The 27483-nt window shown below is 45.8% G+C and overlaps 1 protein-coding gene across 1 annotated transcript; it reads right to left on the bottom strand.

The window, feature by feature from the left end:
• Positions 1–23: 23 nt before the first annotated feature.
• Positions 24–25549, bottom strand: LOC111232294 (von Willebrand factor D and EGF domain-containing protein-like). The gene is made up of 33 exons (XM_022759744.1): positions 25450–25549; positions 21331–21539; positions 20932–21160; positions 20736–20801; positions 20392–20624; positions 18926–19015; positions 18688–18829; positions 17981–18198; positions 15871–15944; positions 15454–15730; positions 15084–15286; positions 14039–14949; positions 13761–13897; positions 13510–13671; positions 13303–13407; positions 12293–12407; positions 10703–10974; positions 10294–10513; positions 9969–10106; positions 7310–7789; positions 6874–7044; positions 5580–5965; positions 4974–5469; positions 4492–4587; positions 4270–4365; positions 4078–4173; positions 3749–3844; positions 3558–3653; positions 3341–3436; positions 2958–3053; positions 1790–1885; positions 1349–1446; positions 24–749 (listed from the first exon to the last, which is right to left on the bottom strand). The coding sequence occupies exons 1-33, from the start codon at positions 25547–25549 to the stop codon at positions 729–731; spliced, it is 6321 nt and encodes a 2106-aa protein (XP_022615465.1). The 3' UTR covers positions 24–728.
• Positions 25550–27483: the final 1934 nt, after the last annotated feature.

Here is a 27483-nt window from a genome sequence, read left to right as displayed (position 1 = left end):
GAAATATAGGACAGTATAAAACAACCAAATAAATAAATACTCATACAGAGGTTTGGGTTTGAAGTGTAAAACCTGAACAGGATGGCGTTTACAGTGAAAAATATAAAGTGTTATAGAGGAGAGAACAACCTCCACTGCAGATTCAAAATGATCAATGTTACCGATGAAGGAAGAACCGTGTACCAAATACTAAATGGTGAAATTCAGGTTTCCCCCATTTCCTGTCTGCAGAATACATGTGTAGCAAAAGTAAATAATAAAGTCTTTATCTCCGTCTGTCAGTACAATAACAAGTCAGTGTCTCATTAGCCTAGCTTAGCACAAAGACTGGAAGCAAGGGGAAACTGTGAAAACCATGTTCTAACAGTTTGGCAGTATTGGAATTTATACACTGACAACCCTTGCTGCAGCTAGAGATGCAGGACAGTTTGTCAAGAAATAACTGCAATAAGCACAAAAGTAGTTTTCCCTCTGTTTCCAGTTTAAGTGCTGAGCCAGGTCCTGTGCTGGACACACAGAGATGAAACTGACTTTTGGACTCAGACTTTAGTGGGCTTGGTTTGAAAAGAATTTGAGTGATTTCCTGGAGTTTGAACTTTGCAGTGTAATCCAGTGGAGAGAATTAAGACCCTCTGGTTTTTTCTCTTGATGATACTCTGTGCTGATGGCTCTGGATGACCTAAAGGGTTTGTCTGTACTGATCGGTGTTTGCTGGTTCTGAGTGGATCTCAACCTTGGGCGATAGGGAGCTGAAAAAAACAAGAATATGAGATCTTACAATGACAGTCACAGAAATGAAAGATGTAGAAGGTATAGAAAACTTTGACTGTGAAAAACTAATTTCTTTTTCTATTTTCTTTTCAGAAATCCAGCTAAAAAGGATTGGGTTAAACATCTGGAGACAGGGAAGCTGAATTTGTATGTTTGCGCAGATAAAATGGTGAATTCACATCCAGAACAAAGTGCTGCACATTGCTTTGATCACTGCAGCGTTCACAGGCTCACTGTTATCATTGAAACTTTTTCAACCCCCCCCCCTCATCTGTAACTGGTCAATTCATGGATGCATTTTCACGTGCTTCCAGTTTTCTTCATATACAGATCTCCTGACTCACATATGTGTGAATCTCAGACCAGCTGGAAAAACACTATAAAAACATATAACTTCAGGGCTGGAGTTTAAAACCATATGAGAATCCAGAAAAGGAGGGAGATTTAGTATTTTAAGTTATAGAAGTGGTTGAGAAGTCCAGTTTTACACTACCCAGTAACCCTGGTCTGTTCCTAAATGACACCGTTTACATGCTAAACTGTCTTTTGCTTCAAAACAATCTCCAGTTCTTCTTACCCTCCTGGAGCAAAGAGAACCTGAGTACCCGCTCCGGCAGGCGCAGACATTAGGTTGGACACATCGACTGCCATACAGACACTTCTGTTCACAGAGGGCTGAGAAATCACAGGAAATAAACAATAAACCAGAACGAACATATAGTAAAGTTTAATTATATGATTCAGCCAGGACACTGTCTTTAATTTTTCAACCAAATTTATCCCAGTTTTAACTTAGATGAATATCAGGACCTGCAAATCTGTTGGTTTTGGGATGACAATCTATATCCTCATCTAGCGTACAACACAACTTGTGTAAAAGAAAGGTTAAAAAAAAAGCCTTTCAGAAAGGGGGATATTTCACATCTATGGCATAATTTTCATTAATGACAATCTTAGCGTATGACATCTAATCCTTTTCACGTGGAATAACTTCCAGAGGTCGTGTTGTAATACTCACGGATCTGGCACAGCATGCCTTGCCACCCCGGTGCGCAGTGGCAGGTGTTGGGACCCACACACTCCCCTCCATTCAAACACTTCTGCAGACAGCTGGCTGGGAGGACACACAACACTTAACCTTAGAGACACTTCATTTGACTTGCATCTTAACTGTGGGATTTTCTGTGTCAGTATAAACACTCTCTGCTCAGGTGTTGGCTTGAAATGCAGTTTGTTCATGGTCTTTTTGTCATTTGCCACTGCCCGCAGGTTCAGGTGTGGTCGGGTGTGAGGTCAGCGGCTGCAGAACAAAAATAAAAACAACAGGAGCAACAATGGAGGAAAAAAAAAGGACAGTGAAACCAAATGTTGCAGAAAAAGCAGCTGTGGAGAATATCCAGATGCCTCACGGTCACCGACAGTCCATCCTGGTGAGTGGCTGGTGTCGATGTGTGAACTGATGAAGGAGGACGTCAAGGCTGCCAGCACGCCTCCTTCAAAATAAAAGCTGCAGATCTGAGCTCCAACAGATAATGGTTATCTGTGGTTAATCCCCGTCCCCCCTTCTCAGCCTCATGAAGGTCGGAACCATAAAACACCGCAGACGTTGGAGCTGATGGTTCCCATATGTGAGGCGCCACTTGTGGAGGCGTCTGTCAGCAGAGGCCGGAGGGTTCGGACAGTGTCACTGTACCTGAAGTCTCTGCTTCACTGCGGTGAGTTTCGTAGCAACGTGGTGGAAAAGTTTTGATGGTGAAATCCATTCTGAGGTAGTGGTGTAGGTTTTCTGTCCAACACAGTCTCTTTTTAATAGAGCAGATTAGTCAGTGGACTGAAAAATGACAACGACTTTGAATAGCAATTAAAAACATTCTTAAATGTTAAATAATGAATCAGTCAATTCTAAACGATTGTCAAATATTCCATTCATACTTTAAATCACTTCTTCAAACACATTTGAGTGACTTTACTTTGATTTTCCCTGTTCTTTCTTTCAACAACTGCTTAATAACAAACAGACGAGTTTAGGTTTTGGTGTTGATTCTGGGAGGCCGGTGTGAATCTGCAGTCAGACGTGCGCAGGTGTTCACACCGATGCATCCTGGCATTCAGCGCGTCGGCCTGGAGGACGACGATGTTGTAAATGTAAAGAGTCCGTGTTCGATTCTTGTATCACGGCAACTTACGTTTATCACATCTCTTCCCTCGCCAGCCTGACGGGCAATCGCAAACATCTGGACCGACACACCTGCCGCCGTTCATACACATGGGCTCGCACACACCTGGAGAGGTAGAGAGTGAGAGAAATGATTCAAAGCCAGCGTTTCTTTTCAGATGTAATGTGAAGAATTTTAGGTAACACACTTTCAGTTTGTAAATTTAAAATAGAGGAAGATGAAGAGAAAGCAGAAGGACATTGAACGATGAGGATGAAGTGGAAAATATTCAAGAAGAGATGGAAGATAAGAAGATAATAAGAGAAGCGGGACTTAAAGGAGTGAGGGAAGCAGTGCCAGACAAGAACAGATGAGGAGAGAAATGATGAGGTGGACGATGCAGGAAGACAGACTTTTCTCGCAGCGCCTCGCGGTGTATCCCTGCGGACAGGAGCAGATGTTGTTCCTCATACAGACACCACCATTCTTACAGGGAGGACTGCAGACGGCTGCAGGAGGAAGGGGAAAACAAAACTTACACAAATACTGAAATAAAGGGATCTGGATTGACTCCACACAAACTCAAATTTAGCAGATGAAGCTTGAATTACTGTTTAGTCGTTGATTTACCGTTCTGACACTGTGCTCCGTAGAAACCATGAGGACACTCGCAGATGTTCGGCCGGACACACGAGCCTCCGTTCAGACAGACGGGAGAGCAGAGAGCTGGAGGAGAGAGAGGCGAGAGCATCAGCACTGAGTGGTCAGTACACACACACACACACACACACACAAACACAATACACATAATACACACTCACCAGTGTCACAGGATGGTCCAGTCCAGCCTGAAAGACACCTGCACTCATCTGGAGACACACACTGGCCTCCGTTGTGACAGTGGCGGCTACACACCACTATAACACACCGAAAAATAATATACTGTATATCACATTCATGATGGTAAGGAAAACAACTTAACCTAAAACAAAAACCTTCTGATCGTAAATGTCAAATGTCAGACAAAATCTGATCAAATAAAAGTAAAAAAAAAAACAAAACTTTGGAAGTAAATGTGTAATTATTCGGCAACTACAACTCCCACAAGCCTTAGCAGCTTTAGTCTCTGAATGAGTAGCTGTGAACTCACTGGTTTCACACCGAGGTCCGACAAACCCATAAGGACAGGAGCAAGTCTGCAGTCCCACACAGGTGCCTCCGTTTTCACACGGCGACCTGCACAGAGCTGCAGAGACGGGACGTCCGTTAGTTTGATCATTTAGAATAGTTGATTTATAAACCTGTGACTGGAACAACTGGGAAACTTGGAAACAAGCCTCACCTTCCTGACACGTCTCTCCATGAAAGCCTCTCCGACACCGACACACACCCGGAGCGATGCAGACGCCCCCGTTCATACACTCTGGATCACAGATGGCTGAGAAAATATGGGCATACAAAAATCAACAACGGAAAACCAGAATACCCAAAACAAACCAATACACACAGAAATGTGTATGAAGATGCTAAAATAATAATAAATGTGAGCCGGTTATTTATTTACCTGTCTGACAGTCTAATCCAGTGTAGCCTGGTTTGCAGCGGCACGTGTTTGGCGCAGCACACACCATGTTCCTGCCACATGTATGTCTGCAGACGGCTGAAAACACACACAGGGGGCGCCGTTGAGGTGGTATTTACAATCTATGATGGCTCGATACGTCTTAATTACCTGCATCAGGGATACATAGATGCCATATGCCTGATTGGCATTGGTGCAGATACTGATCTCACTAAGCACATTGGGATTTGGCTTTAATGGGATTGCTCCAGGTTAAATGCAACAAACCCTGACCTGGTGTCACCTGACATCATAATGTTCCTAATGAGTGCCACACAGTGATGGATTTAGATTGCGGATGACAGGAGGAGCTCTGGGACAGCGAGTGTGTCATCACCCTCGTTCAAGTTGCAGTTACAAGAAATTTCAAAAAGGTAACAAACAAATTGACAAATCTCTCGGCTGCTGAAGGTGAGGAGTTGTACCTCGACAGGCGTGTCCGTCACCAGTGTATCCTACGGGACACCTCCCACAGCTGAACCCATCCACGGTTGGTTCACACTGGACGCCAGGGAAGCACGGCAGGTCGGCGCAGGTCGTCGCCTGTTTGTCGGCCGTGGTACCACTCCTAACACCTGGTTGGACGGGGGTAGCTCTCTGTAGCGGGGAGCTGTAGACCGTCTTGCCTGGTGTTGTGAAGGTCAACGCCGGGACCACCTGCAGCATCTCTGAGCTTTCTGACCCAGGCTCAGCCTCGTCTCCGTCTGCTGAGAACTCCGACTCGGACAGAGAGTAGGACAGAGCGGTGAGGGCCGCTGTAAGTGGGAGGACAGGTCTCGGAGGGGTCCAGGGTTTGGCCTGGGTGGATGCCAGGTGGTTGAGCTGAGGCTCGGTTGCCTGTTTGGACTGTGTCACTTCACGAGGAGGAGGAGGAGGAGTTACCTTCAGAGGCGTGGCACCCGTCAGTGCTGCTTCAGACTGCTGGGAGATGGTTATGGAGAGAAGACAAGAGGGTTATTCACACATCCTCCTTTATGAATAATGACTCATGTCTTTCATCAGGAGGATGCACAGTGCAGAGGTAGACTCACCTTGGAGACAGTCGCATGGGGGACGACAAACTCTCTGGAGGCAGTGATGCTAGTTCTCGCGTGTGTCCTGGCGTCTGCTCTAGAGTTGGTGCTTTGGTGGATGATGTGAGTGTTCGCAGTGACATGCAGGGGGTTCACTAATGTTTTTGTAACAACTCTGGAAGCAGTGACCGCCTCTCTCCTGCCAGTACCACCTCCCCTGCCTGATGTGGGAACCTGGCGTGGTGCATTATCTTGATTGGGTCTGGTGACAGACAAGGACAGGTGTTTGATGGCGTGTCTGCTGGGCAGGTTGGGCAGGTGGAGCTGGGAGACTTTGCTGCCACCTCCATGCGGGGATCGGCTGGTCTTGCTGACTGTCTGCTGCTGAGGGAGGTGATTGGATGCTGAGGAAAGACAGGAGCTGGCATCAGTGCTTTTGGCAAATTGACCCCTTCTTGCCTGGTCAGAACTCAGCAGCTGTAACTAGGAGGAACAAGCTCTGAATTCCCCCACATGCTAAAGCAATGTGGGCTCAAGTTAAAGCAAAGAGAGAAGGGATATCTGCTTAAATAATAGCATGTTGTTGGAAAAGAGCGCACAGGCAATCCCTCCTTGGGTGAATATAATGTTTAGAAGATATTTTTACAGGCTCTGATTTGTGTAGAACTCTTCAGAGCAGCACCGCAAAGTGATTTAAGCGATTCCTGTCTTGTTTGAGGCTGACACACTCATCTGCACAAACACTCTGTTCCGCTTTGTGTCTTTCCAGACAAACACAATCCACAGTTAAGGGATTTAAGTTGGAATGAAACCGTCTCTTCTGAGCTGTAAGGACCCACCCCCCGGCTCCGCTTGTGAGAAAATAACATCAAGCAATCTTCTGTTGAAGCTTTGTGGCCGGGTGCTGACTTAAAAAGCAAAGCACCAGAGGTGGTTAATACATCTAGGCAGGCAGTCTCGGTTGCTCTGATCTGTCTGCTGCAATAAACGACATTCCTTCCAACCAAGAGAAACACATAAAACAACATCAGGGAAACCAAAAATCAAAGATCTTTAAAGTGGCGCACGACATATGGAGAGACGTCATATTACTGCCTGGTGTTTTATTTTATCCCTGAACAACACAGGAAGTGTCTTCAGATTAAAAAGAAGAATAGGAAGAGGAAGAAAAGGTTTTATATTCATGCATGCATTTGGTAAATTGTGGTTGACTCATCAGTAGACGTTCATGTATGTTTCAGGTTTAGAAAAGCTTTAAATCAGTGAATTAGGTGTTGGAGCTGCAGGTCCAGTGGTTGCGTGAAGCCCTTACCCGCTTTGGCGTTCTTCATACAGACACGTCCATTGCCGTAAAGGCCGGGCGGGCAGCGGCCGCAGACGTAGCCGACGTGTGGCGGCCTGCGGTTGATGCACTGAACCCCGGGGAAGCAGGGCCTGCTGGCACACGTAGCCGCCGCGTTGGCGGCCGGAATCTGAACCGATCCTGAGAGACACAAACACCGGTCAGAGCTCTGAGCGAGCTGAGTCGTCTCTCTGTCTTTCTGAAAGCAAAGTGGTTTCTGCTTCATGCGTTCTTGGTTTTTCTTGTGAAGTTCTTTAAAGATAGTGAAAAGGATCAGCAGTAAACACTCCTTTACCCCTAACCCCCCTGAAACACCTCTACCCACCACTGACTGCTACAGAAACAGAAGTAAATATTTCTTTAGAAAAGAACAGTTGGTGGAGATGGTTGGGAACTTCTGACTTACCTGCAGCTGGTCTGCCATTTCCTGCTGCTGTCGGTGTCTTGATAATAGTGTTGCTGATTTTGGGCTGATCAGGCTTGACTTGGTCTGATGTCATTCCTGAGCTGTTCTTCATAGTGTTTGTGTTGTTGCTGGATGGACTGAGGTTAATTCCTTGGGTTTTTCTCAAAGCATCTGTCGTTGTTTGGGAGACGGTTGATGCAATCGCTGTGACGCTCTCATTGGTTTCCACCTTAGTCCGGGTTGGATTCGGGCTAATTCCCGGAGTCTTTCTCCAAGCGGTGGTCTTAGCTTGTGATCGGCCCGGGTCAATTCTTGGAATCGTCCTCCCCGCCTCAGCCCTCGTCCGTTGGGAGCTACCACTCGAGGTCTTCTGGAAAGTGTCTGTCTTTATTTTGGGAGGTTGCAGCGGAACATCTGGTATCTTGTAGACTGTTGTACGAGGAGCAGATGTGGGAGTGATGGTGGCCGGCCTGAGGACTGCTGCATGAAGGAAGACACAGTTTATGTTTTGGATTGCCATGTGATGTCTTTATCAGACTCTCTTATCTGGAATGACTTCCTATTCAATTTCAAGATCACTCACGCTGCAATGAACCGATAGCAAAGAGGTGAAGTGGAGACTGCAGTGTACGCGATGGTGCAGTAAAGCAACAGGAAAAAATAAATCTGGAAGGGTCAAAATGTTGCACAGCAAGAGTTGAGACTTTGGACTGAGTTTGTGTAAGGATCCATCACCACTCACAGCCTATCAACACATTTACAAACCACAAGCGTGGCAGCTCGCTTTGCATACAGAACATTTAAGATTTAGGAACTTCATGGTGCCCCCCCCCACCCCCCGCTGGCCCCTGACACAAAGTTGAACTGAATAAGGAGGTGAAATAAGTTGAACCAAAGTCTCTCAACTCAAGAAGATCAGAGGACTGAGGAGTAAGCAGTCAAACAAAGGGATTGTGGAAATCCAAGGATCTGTCCTCATGAGTCTACTTTTACACAGTTCCATAAAAGTGACAAACAACATGTCACTGACAGTAACTTATGCTGTGTGTTCTGCTGTGGGCCAACTTTTCCATTAAGGACGGAGGATAAAGTCTTGAGATGTACACCGTGGTTTGGTTTTCACCCTGCTTAGATGCCAAGTGTTGACGTCCTTTGATTACTCAAAGGACAATACAATGCAATTGCAAGAAAGCCACAATTCATCTGACATCTAAATAGTCTCAGTGTAAACACAAACACTGACTGAGGATGATTTGTAAATGCTTGTTCAGCCCAGGTTTGTTTTAAGGTCATGCTTTACACACTGAAAATACACCTGTGGCGCCAGTCTGCCCAACGCAACATGGCTTCTCTGTTAAAACAAGTTCTGCATCGATCTAGTGAGCAACTCAAAACACACTGAAGTGAATTTGATAAGATTTGATAAATGTGAAGAGGATCACCGTCACATTGCGACTCTAACATCCAATCAGAAACCAAAGTGTGGTGACGTGTTTGCTGGTAGCATGAATGTAGGATGACTCAGCTTTCATGAACCGTAATGAACCCTAATTGCACTCGTCAAAACAAAAGTGTGTCTGCAACAGAGAGAAGTTTCCCATTAACCGACGACTTTGTCCAGACAGATACATTTTGATAATTCAAACTTAATTTGATTTAGAAGCATCCTTCATTCCTGCGTTTTTGTCGACAGATTCCCCACTGCTGGGAAGTGCTTCCTGTGCAGCAGCTGCAGGTAGGAATACCTCAGGCTTTACGACTCTCAGTACAACCAGTGTTTGCAATGCATTAACTCCAGTTAGCAGTCGCTGCGATGCAAAGTGAGCACGTGGAGGGAGGCAGCGGTATCAGGCCATCTGGTTTCCATTCAGCACGAGGACTGAGTCCCTGCTGAGTTCTTCCTCAGAGTAGCACGGCTGCAATGAGTAAATTTGCCTTCACATTTTGGGCATTTAGCTGATGCTGTTATCCGGAGTGATGCACTTAGCAGAATGAGCTACATGTTCTTTTGGGTCGCATGCAAATAATCACAGAGAACACGGCAACCGACATCACAGATTCCAACGGATGATTGTTCATGATGAAGATCTGTTTATTTCTTTTATCATGTGAGACCCTTACAGCGCTACGGAATGGCTGCAGGATCTCAAAGTACAGCAGTATCTGATCAACTCATGCTATGCCTGCTAATGGGATCCAGGTTTGTGGGTAGGAGCTGGGGTACAAGGGTCTCATATTTATACAGTATGTAAACACTGAAGTTCTTTCATCATTATACCTGTCTTAATTTGTTATTTTTGTAAAAGAAACAACAACCTGGCGAGAGAGTAAAGGCTGAATATGGTGAAATTATGTGTTTTTTTTTTTACTGTGTAATTTTACCATTCTGTTCAGAGTAAAATGTTCTCATTTCATTCTCATGATGTTTTGATTTTGTCTCATGTTCTTTCAGATCAGATCTCACGACTGGACACCAGATTTGGCACGACTGCAACTGAATACCTCTCGTAAATGAAAAAAACTCGCCGTTTCTCCACGGCAACATGTGGCAAGGGAGCAGGCAGGTTACTCTCTGCTGATGTTTAACGTGTGAGTGCCATCCTAGCGGAACTGTCCTGGCAAAACACACCTTAAACGTGTACAGTGTGCCCACACTTACCCGTGCATTTCGTCCCATTTCCCACCATGCCTTTGGGGCAGGGGCCGCAGCCATAGGAGCCAAAGCTATTGAAGCACTGGACTCCTGGGAAACAGGGTTTTCTCTCACACTCGTTGATGTCTTCCAGGCATGTGATACCTGCCAAAAACACGCACATGAGAAATTGATTCTGTGATTATAAAATATAACTATGATTGATTCTCTACAGCTGCAAATGTGATGCCATGGCAGAAATAAACAGAACCTGCTTTTCTTGTATTTCTTACTTTTTTTTTTCCAGGAATTACAGCGCAGATAAATTCCAGCGCCTACCTTCACCTCTTACCTCTCAGCCCTGCAGGACACTCGCATCTGTACCCGCTGGCTGTGTTGACGCACTTGCCGACGGTGCACGGAGCCGACAAACACTCGTCCACGTCCTCAGCGCAGCGCTCTCCCTGTTTCCCCTCAGGGCACACACACAGGTATTTCCCGCTGCCGGCGGGGAAGTTGACATCGGTCACACACGTGCCTCCATTTTGACAGCCACACGGCACCACATCAATCTGTTGCACATGGAAAAGAGACACTGCTGAGGGAGATCCCTATGTATAACAATCATTTTATCATCTTTAAATGAATAGGGATCCTTTTATACGATTACTAAGCACCTGCTCCCTCTAATCTAGCAGAGCTATGAGCATCTTAAAGTTTCTCAGTTTCTTCCTCCCTCCCCTCTCCTCCCCCAACTCTACCTCCACAGTGAAGGTGCTCTGGGCGTTGCACTCGTCGGACAACGTGAAGCGGAACGAGCGTCTCGAGTGACGCCCCCTCTCCTCCGGAAGCACCGGGACCCTCCAGATAAGGAGACCGGCGGGGGAGAGAACAGCGCCCCCCGGACCCTCCTCCAGTTGGAAGAGGAGCGCCGAGCCTTCGGGGTCCGATGCCGCAAACTGGAAGACGAAGTTCTCCCCGGCAAATGTTCGCAGGTTGCTCTGAGGCCGGTGGAAGGCCGGGGGCACGTTGACTGGAAGAGGAAGAAAACATGAAAGGGAAGTGGTGAAATATATTTGTGATGCAATTTATATGTTGAAGTTACAATCCAAATATCCAATTATTCCCACCTTTTTATTTATTATTACATGTCCAAATACAAGCCTTTGTGTTTTGATGACAGAATTGACTTTGTGTCCTGGAGTAAATTCGGTCTGACAAACATTCATCCAGGCTTTTCTTGGAAGAATCCTTATAAACACACATGTCCATGGCTGGACGGTTTTCCGTCTTTTCTTTCCAACTGGAGCTCTTTACGGCTAAATCAGCACAATTACTTAACATCCTCTAACTGCTCAGATCACGCTCTCACCACAGACGATCAATAGGAAGAAAGTGATGGTAATCCCAGGAAACTCCAGCGCAGCATGACGGTCTTATGTTATGTCAAGAGAACACTTGCTGATTTATAGGATTATTACTGTTTCTGAATTTCCAAAACTAACTGGAGAGAAATAAGCAAAACGTGTGGCAGAGCAGTGACATAATCGTTCTTGCATCCAACATAAATCAAATTGTCTCAAGACTTTTGTAGAAGAAGTGTCCTCAAGTTTTCTTGATACAGTCACTTTCATCTGCCTAGTTTTGTCTGGTCGCAACAAACTGTACAGCTGCACTGGAGAGAGGAGGGATTATCTCACCCCACTGCTTGAGAAAATTCAGGTTTTCAGGCCATTTCTAGGTAATTTATGGCACTGCGCTATTACAGCTGACATGTGCTTTGTTGTGTGTAAAGAATGCTGATTGTCAGTCTGTGTCGCCGTGGAAATTAAACATGTGATTTCCCCCCTCTTCTCCCCTCCCATCTCTCTCTCTCTCTCTCAGGGTGGTTAAGCGACAGGTCAGGGCATGCTGGGAAACTTAAACCTCCGCTCCTTTGATCTGCTAACGGGGACAAACAGGACCACAGTTGGTGACGGACGAATACACTAATACAGTCAGATAAATGCTGCTTTTCCCTGTTGTTCCTCATCATTAATGGGCTGCAAGCGGAACAGAAAACACCTGCAATAAACCATTTCTTTATGGGGCTGACTTTGTGCACAGGGGCTTGCCATGCCCCCCCCCCCCAAACTGTTCTGAAAAACTACTATTACTGTATGCTGTAGCATTTAGATTTCCCTTCTTTAAAACTAAGGGGCCTTGAGCAAACCATGACAAACAGATCCACTCTAAAACTACACAAAAGGGGTACAGGACACCCCCGTCCGCATATTTTTGGCCATACAGTTATAGCAATGAAAAGGTTGTTCTCTTTTCGTACGATGAGAGACACACTAACTGGTTTGTACCTTGGTTCACAGACCAGGTGAACTGGGAGGTGTCCGGGTCACAGAGGAGGCAGGGGCTGCTGGGATTGGAGTCTCCCTCTGCAAAACACATCCCATCGATGTTACACGTCCGCTCCTGGCCAACAGAGGTGGAACGGAGAGAGGTTTGTGCGCTCATATTTACAACATCGCTTTGAAACGTTGACATGTTCAAACAGCAGAAATGACAACACTGTAAAACATATTCTTTTTCGAGCTGTTTGTGCTTGTGGAACAGGAAATCAGATCTAAATACACGTCATCCGCTACATCTCGATTTAAGTTAATTCAATTTGTTTCAGCTTTGGCGAGCGCATGAACATTTTCTTGGTGTCTGCAGCTGTTTGTACACGTGTGTGTGTGTTCACTCTGGTTGTTAAGATTACATGTTTTTCTGTCTGTATTCCCATAAAAAGCAGTTCCAGTAACAACAGAACCCCCTCTGTACCTGTTTTTTTAATGAATGTAAAGTTGTTAGTCAGATGCTGCGTGTTGAGAGGATGAGAAATCACTCTTGTCTCTGGTTTAATCATTCAACTTGCTCGGGGCGCAGATTGTGGACCCCTAACAGAGCATATAAAACACTTCACCACACTTTTCCACTAAACACCCACTGTCTCATAAATCTGTTTCCCTACTCAAATAAACAAACACCACAGAGTCCAGGTTTTCTGAAGGACGACTGTACCGACTTGTCTTCGCGTGTCTTTGTCCTACCTATGGATTAGGATTAGTTCATTAGGATGGGAGCTTTTTAATTTCTGTAATTTTATGTGTCCGGAAAATGCGCCTGGAAGATAATACATTCTGCACCTGTGACCTTGAGCCTTGATGATAGTGACGACAGGGCCAAAACATGTGTATACTGCAAATATTTTTCACGCAGTTATCAAGTCTTTAACAGACTCAGAATAAGCGGTTCTCAGTTCACTGTGGAGGAGATGAACAACTTGGATGGAGAAGAACACGGTTCACTTTTGTATGTGAGTTACCTTTAACTTACAGAGTCCTGAGCGCGAGGCCTCGCAGACCTGGCAAACACCGTCGTAGATTGTCAGAACCTTGGCCTGGCTGTACTGGGAGCCATCATTGGTCACCTGACAGAAAAGGGAGGAGATATTCTTAACATCTTGCGAAAAAACAGCCATCAACCAACAAGAGACACTTAAATCACAGGTTAATATGAGAAGCAGCTTTACCTTAATCTCCCAGCGTGCGTATGGTTTGTCATCCATCATGAAATCCTCTGTATTGACGGCGGTGTTGCTCAAGGATGGGACGGCACAGTCTAAAGCTTTGGAGCTGAGGAAGGTGGCTTTTGTTCTCTGTTTTTCCCCTGCAACCCAAACCCCGTTCATGTACTGTGGAGGCAGAGGAAATATATTTTTTTTAAAAACACACTTTCTTCCTGAAGCCTCTCAGCCCGGCGTCTGAACTTCCTTCTCCTCACCTTCAGTCTAGTGGCGTGACAGCTGAGGTCCGGAGAGTCAATGAAGCCGAGGCCAAAGACTCGGACGTTGCGACAATCAAAGGATCGGATGTCACATAGTCCACCGTTCTCCAGATCTGTTATCTCCACTGGCTGGCCTATTAGAGGAGAGGTTATTATAGCTCAGGAGTAAATTACAGGTCAATCAAAAGAGAGAAGATTAGTTATTTAATGCTTGTAATCAGATGTCAAACCACTCTTAGACATGAAGCTCATCAGAGGAACGCGTCTATACTCACTGATGGCCAGGCTGCAGTCGTAGAAGCTGTGGCCGGGGTAACACTGGCAGCCCCATTCCGTACACTCCCCATTTCCATTGCAGAAGTTTGGGCAGCGCAGAGCCATCATCACCTCCCCGGACGCTCCTGGAGGACCTGCCACCTCCAAAGCTCTCTGGGTCCGGTTCTCCAGCAACCGTCTCTCGCACTCATTCTCCAGGTATGGCAGCAGAGCCTCGTCCCAGCCCAAATCGTCTTTGAGCTGCAGGTCCAGGATGCAGAGATCCACTGCCTCGTCCAGACGGCGTCCCAGTAGCCCCCGGCACACTGCGCCGACGGTGGAGTTGGCCAAAGCCATCTGGCACACCTCCAGAGCTTTGGCCGAGGTTAGGCCGCTTGGCGTGGGCCACTGGGGTCGCACCTCCGGTCGGGCCTCTGCCAGGTGATCCTCAGGGAAAAAGTAAGCGAAATTCTCCAGATCAGCCTGAGTGAAGCTTTGAGTAGCAAAGACAGGCCGGAATTCAAATGACGCCTGTCTCCTCTGCCTGTCGACGGAAAGCAGATGATCCTCCTTGAACTCACCGTCTAACTCAAGATCACCATCACTTTTTGGATTGTCCTCACGGTGAAACCCAATGTGCCTCCTCTCCAGAGGATGACTGTTAAAGGCAGACGTATCCAGGATGCTTTCCTCTCTTTCTGGACTCTTGATGTATTCCACTGTGGTGTCCATGGACGGGAACACAGATGTGTAATCCACATTATTGTAAGATATGCAGGCGGAGTGAGCGGAAGGATTGTAGAGGTTCCTCATCCCTCTGCTAGCGTGATGAGAAGTGCTGTATCCCTGCTGGCACTGACAGAACGGCCTCCTGAACTCCTGTGCCGTCCCATGGGGTGTCCTGTCAAATAAACTCTCACCTGGAGCTATCCTAGCACACACACAAAGGATGGGAAAACCACACAAACAAATGGCTTTGTGGAGACTTTAAACAATCTACCATTTCAGTCGAATGATGTCCGAACATAGCGAAGTTCGAATTTAAAGTAAAACAAACAGACTGACCTCCAGTCCTCTATGAAGCGATGCAGGTCATCTGGGCCATAGGAGAGACCATCAGAGCTGTGGAAGTCATTGTTGCCATTGCGGTCGAAGGTGCCGCAGAGGCCTTGTGTATTGCTGTAGTCAACGCTGGGCGCCCGAACGGACAGGCTCATCCCCCAGTCACCAACATCGGCCCTAACAAAGGCTCCGGAGGGAAAGAGCAACTACAAGAGGAGAGTCACATCCAGTTCTTAAAATTTACAACCTGAAAGAGCTGTGCGTTCAAATGTACATGATGGACACGCTACACTTCAAGCATTAAAGAAGCCAAACCACATATAATGATGCTCCAAAGAAATCTGCACCAGTTTCAAAATGTTCGGATACCTACGGTGACCTTCTTCCCCTGGTGGGACTCCAGGACCCTGACCCGAGTGCCCTCCTCGTCACCGACGTTCTTCAGGGTGAGTTGTGGCCTGGTCTCCTGCGGCTGACCATTGCACATGTCAAAGACGGCAACCTCATTCCCCTCTCGCACTGCAACGCCGCAGTTACAAGCGACAGCATAGTGTCGGCTGCCACAGTCCCACTGGCGAGAATGCACCTCGAACTCCCTGACGAGGCTCCGGTAGAGGACAAAGGTGCCAGTCTGGTGGTTTTCATAACGCCTGCACATAGCAAATTTACAGAAGGACATGAGGTTATGTCATCTGGTGCAAACTGAAACTACTATCTATTATAACAACATTATAAATGGAATTAAATGACCATTTAACAACTGCTAACAACCGATAAGGAGGGAACTTACCTGCCATCCAGTGTAATGACATGCGGGTCAGTCAGAGAGTAGCAGATGGAAGTAGGAACGTCCTGGACCGTGACCTGGGGGCAGAGGTCAGGAGAACAAAGATTAAGGGGGCCCCACCCACTGACCCTTTGACCTTTGGGCTTTGATGTTTTCACTAAACACAGATGGGAAAGCTCCTCTGTGGACTCCTCAGAGACACGATGTCTGGAGGGCTGACATCACGTCTTACATAACGTAATAGCTGTGTGGACGCAACTAATGAGCACTTTAGAGCAGCGCTCCTCAAACATTGTGTCAAACCATCAAACAGTTAGACTTTAAACCCCCACCCTCCTCCCCACCAACTCCATAAAGCACTGTATAACTGTGTGTATATGTACACAGAGTGACAGAGACACCTGTAATTACAACAGTCTTTCTAATAATCTCCAATTAAAGTAATACTTAAATTATTAAATGACTCTGCTGTTGTTCCTAATTTGTTTTTGGACCCTGGTGCCCTGTTAAAAAATTCAAGATTGGACATAAGAGATAACTGTGCCAATCCAGTAACAATAAATGCTCTGAAGGCATGGCGGTCACCTCGTCGTATGGAGGGGAGGCTCAAATCGACTTCTACATTTACTCCAATAATTAACAATCCTGATTTTTTGCCAGGAATGTTGGACCATTCCTTCCGGCAATGGCATAACAAAGGTTTAACCAAGCTGGGAGATTTATTCTCAGATAATAGTTTAACAGCATTTGAACAATTGACAAAGAAATACCAGCTCCCCAAACAAGATTTTTTCCGTTTCTTACAAATAGGGCATTATATTGCTAAGAGTACGACCCTTATTGAACATCCTTGGATTTCTGCTATTGAGAAAATGCTGTTTCAACATCCAGAGAAGGTGTCTCTTAGTTTGCTTTGATGCAATGTGTGGTATGTCTTCTACTAGTGCACAGGGGATAAAAGACGTATGGGAGAAGGGCTTATCAGTGACTACTGGCGAGAAGACATGGGAAGATATTTGGAGTTACGCTAAAAAGATATCCATCTGTACATCACTTTCTCCTCTGTGTCTTAAATGTAAAACCAAAATAGGTACCTTAACCCGTTGCCTATGGTGTGTCATAAATTACAGAAATATTGATCTGACTTACTATGTGAAATGGAAAGAATATTTGGTAGGGATTTAGAAACGGATCCAATATATTTGATTTTGGGCCTCCCAAGTAGACGTATAACCACTATCTAACATTCTTACTTTTGCTGCTAGGAAAAGTATATTGTAACAGTGGATTAGTGATGAGAGCCCTTCTGTTAATGATTGGTATAAGGTCATATTTGAGCTGGTTCCTCTGGAATATCTTACGAATATTCTACATATCAAAGCAGACCAGTTCTACAAAGTCTGGCAGCCCTGCTTGAACTATCTTGGACCTGACTCTTCTTCCATTACTGTGCAGGAGAACTCATGAATCACGGCTCTTGTGACCTGTGATTTATTGTTATTGTTCTTGTAAAAAAATATGAAAACCCAATAAAGATTTCCCTCCAAGAATCCTGGAATCCCTAAGCGCCACTGGAACCTCCTCAAAGACCCCTTGGATATCCTCAAGGAGTACCCAGGAACCCCTGTAAGGACCGTATCCTATGCATTTTTCATAACACAGGAGCCTAATATCAAGAATCCATCCAATAAAAATACTTTTGGAACATCTATGAGTGCTCCTGGATCTCCACAGACCACTTCTATCTCATAAAAGAGCCTGAAAGACCTACGGTAACTTCCCATGCAACTTTTACGCCTTAAATTCCAATTTTCCTTGACTTCCAGGACCACTGGAAACCCTCCAGGAATGACGGGAATCTCCCGGAGTACTCATCAATCCTTCTATAAAACCTCTTAAAGTTTGTTAGCATAGCCCCAGGAATGGGTCTTCATGAACCCCAGGAAAACGGGGATCCTCAAGGATCTCTTGAACCCCATTATGGGTCACAATGACAATTTGTACGTCTCCAGATCCCCGGAACTACACAGATCTAGATAAGAGTTGACACTAACGAGAAAACAGAGTTACGTGTGTTTATCCATGAGATTAAAGGAGTTTCACTTCAACTCACTTTCAGGGACACTGGGACGTAGCTCCTCCAGAGTCGTGGTGCGCTGGGTGCGGGCAGAGCACCGACCAGACTCGGACGGTTCCCATCTCGTGTGAAATCAGTGACAGCGGTGACAAAAAACGTCGCCCGACCGCAGCTGCCTTCGCTGCAGGCGTTAGGCTGGAGCTCCACCTGGCAGGCGGACAGCGCCACATTGGAGGCCTCGTGTCCGAGACTGTCTGTGGATGTCAACACAGCGGTAAGTTAGTGTTAATGGACGGCGAGCAGCTGCCTGCAGAGCTGTAATAAAGTCTCCCTGACCTGGCTTTCATGTGATGATGAAGAAAGAGTGAGCGTGAGAGTGTGAGCACAACAGAAGACAATCCAACAGGAAAGAAGATCGAGGAGGGCAACCTGGCCCTCTAATCATGTTTAATAAATTCATTATTCTTTAAATAATTATGTTTGGGCTCACTTTCAGCTCCTCTAACTTGTGTTTTTCTCACTAATTTAATAATAACTGTCAAATTAAGGGGATGTTGAGGTTTAAAGAATGTTATGTTTGGTCAGCTGTGGCGGTTGCTCCAGCACATCCCATTTCATTGCCAAAATCAGGACTTTCTGTCTCCACAACCTAACACGATGGTTAACTGGCAGTCTACTCCAACTGTAGGCTTCATTAACTCCTTGCAGTTACATAAAGATCACTGTTTTCCTGTAGGTCCGACCTGGGTCGTGGACGCTCAGAGCCAAAGGGACTCCACACTGGTGGCCGCTGTCGGGGGTGAAGCAGGGGATGGGCACGGTGCTGTGCACGGTCACCTCATGCTCCTTCCTGTTCTCCGCTATGTGGAGCGAGTCTGGAGAGAACTGGAGGGAAAAAAAGCAGCCTTTGGTGAGTAAAAAGGAAGGACACTTGTTATCCTGGTGTAGAGTGCAGTTACAACATCACACAAGAATGTTTACCTTCAGTCCAGCATAGAAACTCTCACTTTCCTTTGGGGGAGATCTGTTGGTGCTGGAGTTGGCTCTGACAGTGGCCACGCTGCAGGAGAACTGCAAGGAAAAGTTAAATGTATAATAGAGTTTTTATCCAATCAGAGAGTTGACTTTAAAGCTAACGTAAATATCACATCAAGTCAAAATTGTTCTTATAAATGACACAGTGCTTTTTCATTTTAAGCCCCACAACATCACATGAACTGGTTTTGATTATATTTCCAAGAGAACCAGCGCTTCAAATTCCTACGATGTGTGACTGTTACTGGTGAGAAAGACTAACAATGTACGGCTGACACTGTATTTGTGATTTATCAAAACATCTCCCTGCGCAGCGCTCCTCTGATCCACGGCTCTTAAGAGCACTAACACTTAACTCACTCTCTGGGTAAAAGAAAAAAAAAAAAAATTGGAGATGACCCTTGACCCAACTCAGCCGCAGCATCAACATGTGTTAAAGACGGGCCCCGTGAGCGAGCCCAGCCCTCTGCAACATGTTCCAGACACAACTAATACAAGCCCGGTGTCCAAATATGGCAGCGCAGGGGTCTACAGCTGTACGAGGGCGAACAGCGAGAGTGACATCAGCTCAGTTTCTACATCTAATCTAACTTATGATTAAACTTATTCTTTCCAGCATGTCCACAGTCTGCTGCTCAGCCCCGTTTCCACACAGAGGCTGCTGACGGCTCTCATTTCCTGGAGCAATTAGTTGTTGCCATGAAGCAATGAATATTGTTGCCTCTGTCCCAGTCTGTGGGTGCTGAATGAGAGCATTGCTGCTCTTGTTTCCCATCAGCACTCGGATCTTACGTCCTCGTTTCCCTGATGCAGCTCTTCTGCTGCAGTCAAAGAGACAGTGTGATGGTCCTGACACAACAAGCCGACCTCAAACATGGAGTGCTTACAAAAGCTGACTGATCAGATGCTTTGAATCACTTCATGTCCTCTGGTAAAAGACTACAGCTGATGGCCATCCGACTGCTGACGTGCACGTACGATTCTGCGGCTGTATCAGTGCCAGAGTGTCTGTGAGCAAGAGCAGCAAATCCTGCTGAGTAAGTGCCGAGTTGTCAAGAAAACAGTGTAGCGTAGTAGTGTATCAGAAGAAATAGCTTCATTGTATACGTGTGCATCTGTCCATATAAAAATAACTTCCCTTGAATTTATTGTGAAGATTCGAATGGAGAGTTTAAATGGGAAGCATGTGGAGCGAGGCTTTTCCAACCTGCAACTGATTTCACTTCCCCGCCCTCCTCTTGCCTTTTCTTAACGGGATATGACACACGTTATGTCTTCGCTTTTGCTTTGTAAGGTTGAACCCAGGCAAAAGGAGGTCAGCATGATCCATGGCTTACGCTGCCTGCTCGAGGGGTCAAACCCTCCACATGTGCCCCCCCGAAACTTTCAGCACACTGTCTGGCAGGAATTACCGTTTCTCCTAGCCTGAAGTGAACGCCATCCATCTCCACCAGAGAGAAGGGCTTTAGCGTGGATTCCTGCCTGATCTCAGCCTTCATGCTGTGGCCGATGTGTCTGGCCCAAACCACCTGGAAGCCCAGCGTCTGGCTCCACGGCGGCGGGATGAAGGAGCACCTGAGGTGGACGCTGTGGCCGATCAGCTCCGGTGTGATCACCGGCCGGGAGGGCAGGGACGGGACGGCAACTGAAAACAGAGAATTGGGCAATCATCAGTGGAGCGCTACATGATGCCGAATAATTTAGTTAAATGTACAAATATTCAACTTGTTTCTAATAAACATTTCAGGAGTCCTACCTTTGCATCGGCCGTTGACTTCCAGCTCACCTGGTGGGCAAAGTCTTGGTGCCAAATCAGGAGCAACTAAAACATGACAAATATTTCTTCATTATTGGCTAAAAAAGATCATTAAATTTACACTTCAGAAAAATCTAGGTACTGGACCTTATTCCAGCCAGTATGCAACAACAAATTGCCCGTCCAGTGTGCTCACCTTTAGCGCAGTATCCCATGCACCCCTGCGTGGGCTGCAGGTAGTAGAGCAGGAAGTCGCCGCAGTTCCGCACCGAGATGGGGATGCGGAAGAGGCAGCAGTCTTTGGCGCTGCCGTGGAAGAACTGCCAGGTGGCACAGGCGGAGAGCTGGCGCACCTCGCCGGGCCGCGGCAGGGAGGCGTCCTTCAGCGACAGCCACACCGGAGCCTGTGTGCCACAGCGGTTCATCTATGGAGGTGGAGGTGTCGATAGAAACAGTCATTACCTGCAGGGAGGGGGTTATTATACCCTCCAGCTGGGCTGAAGGTGCTTATTATGCCTGCTGGGCGCTAGATGTTTGCACGGGCAACAAACAACCACCTCTCTGACAGAGCTCACCTGCTGCTCTGGTGTCTTACCTCAACACAGGTGGTCGGCATCTCCGCCGGCTTGTTGTTGATCCTGAATCTGTACCAGCCCGGCGACATCGAGTGGTCACAGATCAGATCCTGGATGGCAGTGTTCTGGATCTCTGTGGAGTCGAAGTCGACGCTCCGGTAGGGATTATGCAAAGTCTGATGGCCTTCTGGGGAACACTCTGGCGCTGAGAGAGGTGAACTCTGGGCAGCTGAAAGCAGAAGAGCAATGAAACCAAGACAATGTGGAAAGGTTCAAATGCCTAAAACAGCCCATATTGCTTTTTATCAATATGCTGCTTTTTTTCACACACACATTCAGCAGATGTTGTTCTATGGCAAAAAGAAAACTAGAAAGTGACAAACACACTGAGCAGTGATGTGACCCTGCTGTGAAACTCTTCAATGATTTTCCACTTCTGGCGAAGTTTAATCTTTTTGGATGCTCTCCTTCACTGAATAATCAATATTTCCAACTAAAACCTCCTTCCTCTCGCTTTGACAGATGTGGACCACAAAAAAAAAACAAAAAAACAGTTTAATCAAGAGGAAATGAAAAGTGCAGAATCTCAGGTCAGGATTAGATCATGTCTTTATCTGCGACACAGTCCTGCTGGTTCGGCTGCGTTCAGGACCGATCTGAGGGGAAAGACGTTACAGAGATAGACAAAACAAAAGCAACTCCTTGTCCTTGGCCTGACAGAGAATCTCTCTCTCAGTGTACGGTAGGGAAAAGACTTCATTTAAACTGGAATGTGAACGTTTATTCTTGGCCTTGGGAATAGTAATTTGAGGAACTATTAACTATTAACTCAAGATCCCCTTTAATAGCATTTTCCAGGGCTATCTACCATCTCATGGTCTTCCTCAGCGGATGGAGTTAAGTATGCAACTTTGGCCTCATGATAACAGGTGGTTACATGAGGAGGTATCATAACCTGTGTCCTGTTGTAAAGTCCATATGCTAATGAAGACTTGGCTTTTCAAATTTTTTGCTTTTGCCTCTAAATGCATGTTAAGAGTTTCAACAGCTCAATCCTGCTCATTTTAAAAACCAGGTTTTAGATTATTTTGCACACAAAATAAAAGTTAATCCTTTAGTCTTGGTTGGTCCTAGTTAAAGACTGAAGGATTTAATTGAGCATATTCCAGCGATGTACATTTGAAGTTATGGCAGCACCTCCATGTAGCAATGAAACAACCTAGAGGATCTCCAGCAGTGTGTTTATATGCCTGTGACGCTCCAAAAGGGAATGATTTGACACTGAAGAACTTCAACTTCACTGTCAACATGGACAACAAGAAGGGGTGGCGAGAAAAAGGCGACAGAATAGAGTGTGACTGCTCTTTAAAGTGTCAGTTGGCGTTAAGGAGGTGAGTTGGAAAGATCATTTCACCCCCAGAGGTTATCTAAATTGCTAAGAATAACAGACATTCCTGTGAGCCTCTCACCTCTCTAAACTCGCCCCGGGAAGGACGCTAAAGCCAATGGCGCATGAGAACACCGCCTGCAGCTGGGGGCCGAAACAACCGGGGGAAAATTACTTGAGCAGAACATGCAGTTTTCCACACTAGCACACTCTCAAAAGCTCGACGTCTGTGAAGTGAAGTGGGTCAGAGTCGTCAACAGAGGCCTTTCTTCGCGAACCTGAACAAAAAGAACAAATTGTTCTTTCGCTTCCCTTTCTTGTGCTTGAGTTTGACGGCGGTAGCGGCTGCGTAAAGTCAGGGAAAACAAACACTGAGGGAATTTAGGATGTCTCCAGACTGTCAAAGCCTTGAATGGACAGGGCGAAGTTACTGCCAGTGATCCCAAGCCTAAACAAGGTCTTACAGGCTGGCCCTCATGTTGACAGCCCTTTGAAAGCAAATGGTTTTGTTTACGTCGTCGCCTGTCTGCGTGTACACCTCGTCTGGAAACTCGGCTGACAACACTTGAGGTCACAGGTTGTCCAAACAGCCAGGGTTTTCAGGGAGGAGGACAATTGGCGAGACTTTGGCTGCTGGCTAAACTGTTCCAATTGGCGGCTTAATGAGTTTACAGAGCCCCGGGTGAGTGGGGGGGGTGGTGAGCTAATGAACCGGCCCCTGGGTGGAGGAGCTCCCACTGAGAGAGGGGCCCTCAGCAGCCCAGATGTGCAGGGACTCTGCAGGGAATTCTCCTGTTTCTCAGGAAAGAAGATTAATTTGGGAGAGCGTGGTGTTAACATAACTGAGGTTACAGGTCCTTTTCCCAGAGGGCCTGTCACTCACCGCCAGACAGCACAGACAAGGTAATAGGCCTTAACGATGGACAACTTTTTTTATTTTAACAGAAAACACTGTGGCTGCACAGCCGTAATGGCTTTAGTATAATGACACCATCAGCCTTCAGATTGGTTCTCTATAAGCCACCGGCCACGAAGGTTTGTGGAAAATTGAAGTCTCAATTTACGGCACTAAGGAAGTGCGCTTACCACTGCACAACCTAAACAGAGAGAGAGGACGGTGCTTTCCTTTTTCCGGGTGGCTATCGGTAAATTTCCCCAGGTAGCGGAAACGGTAGACGGTGCAACAAACGCCATAACTGTGGAAAAAGAAAGAGCCCCGTTGTCAGAGGACGCAAAGAAGGCGCCAAAATTGATACCGCTTGGAAACACTAGGGGGGAAAGGTGTCAATTGCTACTTTAACTTGATTGTCTGCTTTTAAGAGCAGAGCTTAATAACATGGTATTTAAAGACCAGTTTTGGGCTGAGGCTCCTGATGGCTTAATGACTTTTCTTTGAGTACCATAGATGCGTTTGTTTCATAGCACGCACTAACACTAAGATCCAAAAAATGTTTATTTTTGATTGAAATACTCTTGGTTACGAAGCTTCAAAGTCAGATAACCCACCTTCTTTAGACTGACAATGATACGTTGCTGCTTGTCGAGAAGTTATTTTGCATCTTATTAAACATTGGGACTTTTCATTGAAAGGTCAGGAGGGTTAAAGGGCTTTCACTGCCAGAGGAAGAATTTAGAAGACTTGACACTATTTAAACACGTTTCTCTCAGCAACTTAAACCGGAACTGTTTTTTTTTTTTTTTTAGCAAACTGGACAAAATGTGTTGTGGTTGGTGTAGAAATCCCTGGTGTTCTTGGTGCAAAGCTCTGTGAGGACCCACAGCATTTTGTTTTACGACGGCCTGTCTTTAAGTTTACGACTGTGTGCTTTCATCTGTCGTTGTTCGTCCTGGAGACAAAGATCGAGCGAGATGGAGAGGACTCTTAATATATGCTCATATAACTTTATTATTTCATCCTATATAAATGATATGAAAACATGAGGAATAAAATCAGAGCCTCCCTCCTGCAAAACAGCAGCCCACAAAAGGAATCAATGTGCTACAATCATAAAGGTTTTGTGCAGCTTTTACAATCCTGTTTTAAATTTACGATCACACACGTCATGACAGCGGTGACAGAAAGACAAGAGCATGATGGGAGAGGAAATCTGACTAAACAGCACACAGAGACGAGTGTGATGCGGTTTACTGGATGGTGTTAAGCAACATCTCTGTTTTCCAGTCTTGTTCCAATTACAGCTGCATTTAATGATTCTGTTTACAAGTCTGCTGATTTTATTCATGTTGTTTTTGCAGCGTTTCTTGAACTGTTTTATCAGCTAGTTCTAAATGAATAAAGTTCAGGTGGGGAATAATACTCCACACATCCAGGACTGAGATCAGTAATAGATCAGGTAATGACTGCTGCAGCAATTATCTTTCCATGTCTGTCTTTAGATCAGTCAGACCCTGAGAAAGAACTAAAATACCTTTGTCTGACTCCACTGTCTCCTCTGTGTGTGATTAGCTTTGCTCTTGTCTTGTGAAGGTCCATCTCACTGACTCTGGACCTGCTGAGTGATGGGAATGCAGCAGCTCAGGCCAGCTCACCAGCTCTGCTCTATCCGCTGCTTTAGACAGGTAAGAGTTGCTTTAGACATCTGCTTCTATTTGAAAAGCCTCTTGTCATGAAGATGAGAAACAGTGTTTTGTTTTGGGTTTTTTTTATCTAAGAGGTGAAAACAGATGGAGACCAAAAGATTTAGAGTCTTTTCCCCAACTAAAGCCACAACAAAGTTTTACATGCACCTACCATGTTGCGCGAACGCTTCTAGTTGCAGCAGGCACAGCAGCGCGATGCGTAAATATCCAGGGAACAGGAGGCGCACCGAACCGTATGCGCAACAGTCCATCGCTGCGGCTCCGAGGTGAAGTGATGCAACAGACTCGCCTCAGTCGTCTGGTCCCATTGACAGTCTGGAGAAACGAAAGCTCAAAAGTGGCACAAACTGCACTTATCTCCTCACTTCCGTCCGGCAATTACAGAATAAGAGGCTTAAGCTCGCTGGAGACTGCGGCTTTTTCCGGCGCGCAGCGCGAGATGACAAAGAGAGAAGATTAGGGAGGAGGGGACCAAGCACTGCAGAGTCTGTTCCTGTAGGTGGGCCCAACAAATCACATCAATGAAGGATCCATCCCAACTGTCAGAGTCCGAGCGGAAAAGCCTCCAGAGTCACTGCTGTAAAACCGCAAGACACAGATGAAGATATATAGCGTCAAAATAAAAGCATCGCATTCAGTCTCCAAGGAGAGAAATAAACACGAACCGAGTCTCTTCACATGTTACTACACTGCGTGTACACGAACTCTGCTGCAGCTGAATGCGCTCCCAGCAGTCAACATCTGGAGAGGAAGGGAGTGTTAATTCAGAGAAACGTGAGAACGAAATGATGCACATGAAATGAATTATTAACAAGTGTGAAAGACTTTATTCAAAATATCGAACAGTTGAAAAACGATGTAAACTTTAGTTGTTTGAATGTAATTTTCAAGTTTAAGCTGCTGATTTTCTTCTTATACTGCTATTTAATATACTTTAACAAAAATAAACTATAAACATATGTTAATCTTAAACACAGAAAATGTAGACACCTATGATATTGGATAAGCAGGTAAAACAGTACACAGATGTTCGCCCAGACCTGTTCTTCAGCACTCAACTGAAAAAACGTTTCCAAAGATGTTTTTTTTTAATTACACCAATTATTGACCAAAAGACAGGACGGCCCTTCTAAACACCAACCGCTGAAAAGGCCTAATCTGCTCACTCAGTTCATTAGCTCCTCATGAGACTGGAAACAGTTTGTGGCTGACATGGTTTCACTGCGGGGGAAAGCGAGAACCTGCAGAGCTGAAACGGAGGAGGTCGGCCTCCGCGCTGTGGAGTAAATATCAGGTGCTGGAGGCTTCAGGGAGGAAGGGACATACCTTTCCACTAAATAAGAGACCTGAGAGCAGCAGCAGGTGTTCTGCACTCGCCTTCTCATCCAGACCCTCAACACAGCGCTGTGAGAAAGTCTCAGACCGTCACGTTGGATGATTCACGTGAAGCATACTGAGGCCTTAACTTTAAAGTTAGTTTTTTTTGGTCTCAATCAGACACATAACAGCAAAAAAAAAAAGAAGACAGGAAATGAGGTGTGATTAATTAAACCACAAAATAAAAGCTTGCTTAAACTTGAACCACACACATATGTCACGGCCATCCTTTAATTTCCCTCCACAGATTGTTTTAACACAAACTCACATTTACCGACTGACAATATTATTTCAGCCCCCGGATTGAAACTGTCAGCTGAAGTAAAAAATCCAAATTCTTTTTTACCTGTTTATCCAATCAAACTGTCTTTCTCTCTGTAGTTTAACGCTGATTGGTTTATACTTCAGGTTGACCCCTCAGTCACCTCTCTCAACAGGAAATACATCACATCAAGAAGCTCACCTGTTACTGAACCAGAAAACGCCTTTTAGCTTTTTGTTTTTATCCAGGACGAGAGCAGAGTGTATCAACAACACGTTTCTGGATGGGACATATCTGGGCCGAATCCAGCTGTTGAGGAAGATTTTGTGAAACAGTTGAAAGCTCTGGAACAACTACTAAATAGACTGTGTAGGAGGCAAGGAGGTGAAAAGTGTTTGATAAGATGCTGCAGAAAAAGATGGATATTTCAACAGAAATACTTTCCAGCTACTTCCAGTTTGTCCCGTATCTCAGCCTTTTCACACCTGTCCTATACGTGTCGAAAAGTGCCTCATCATCCACATTAGACCCCCCCCCCCCCGGTGT

This window comes from Seriola dumerili, unplaced genomic scaffold (assembly GCF_002260705.1).
Source record: "Seriola dumerili isolate Sdu_G_001 unplaced genomic scaffold, Sdu_1.0 BDQW01000018.1, whole genome shotgun sequence".
Taxonomy (NCBI): domain Eukaryota; kingdom Metazoa; phylum Chordata; class Actinopteri; order Carangiformes; family Carangidae; genus Seriola; species Seriola dumerili.
Note: the sequence above shows the minus strand (reverse complement) of the source record. Positions and strands in the feature narration are given on the sequence as shown.

Excerpts from the sequence above, each read along its gene's own strand:
- LOC111232294 (XM_022759744.1), bottom strand. The coding sequence starts at position 25,549 with ATGGACTGTTGCGCATACGGTTCGGTGCGCCTCCTGTTCCCTGGATAT. Across the intron at positions 20,625-20,735 it reads AGTCAACGGCCGATGCAAAG|TTGCCGTCCCGTCCCTGCCC; the intron begins GTAGGACTCCTG and ends CTCTGTTTTCAG. Across the intron at positions 3,437-3,557 it reads CGGAGCACAGTGTCAGAACG|CCGTCTGCAGTCCTCCCTGT; the intron begins GTAAATCAACGA and ends TTCCTCCTGCAG.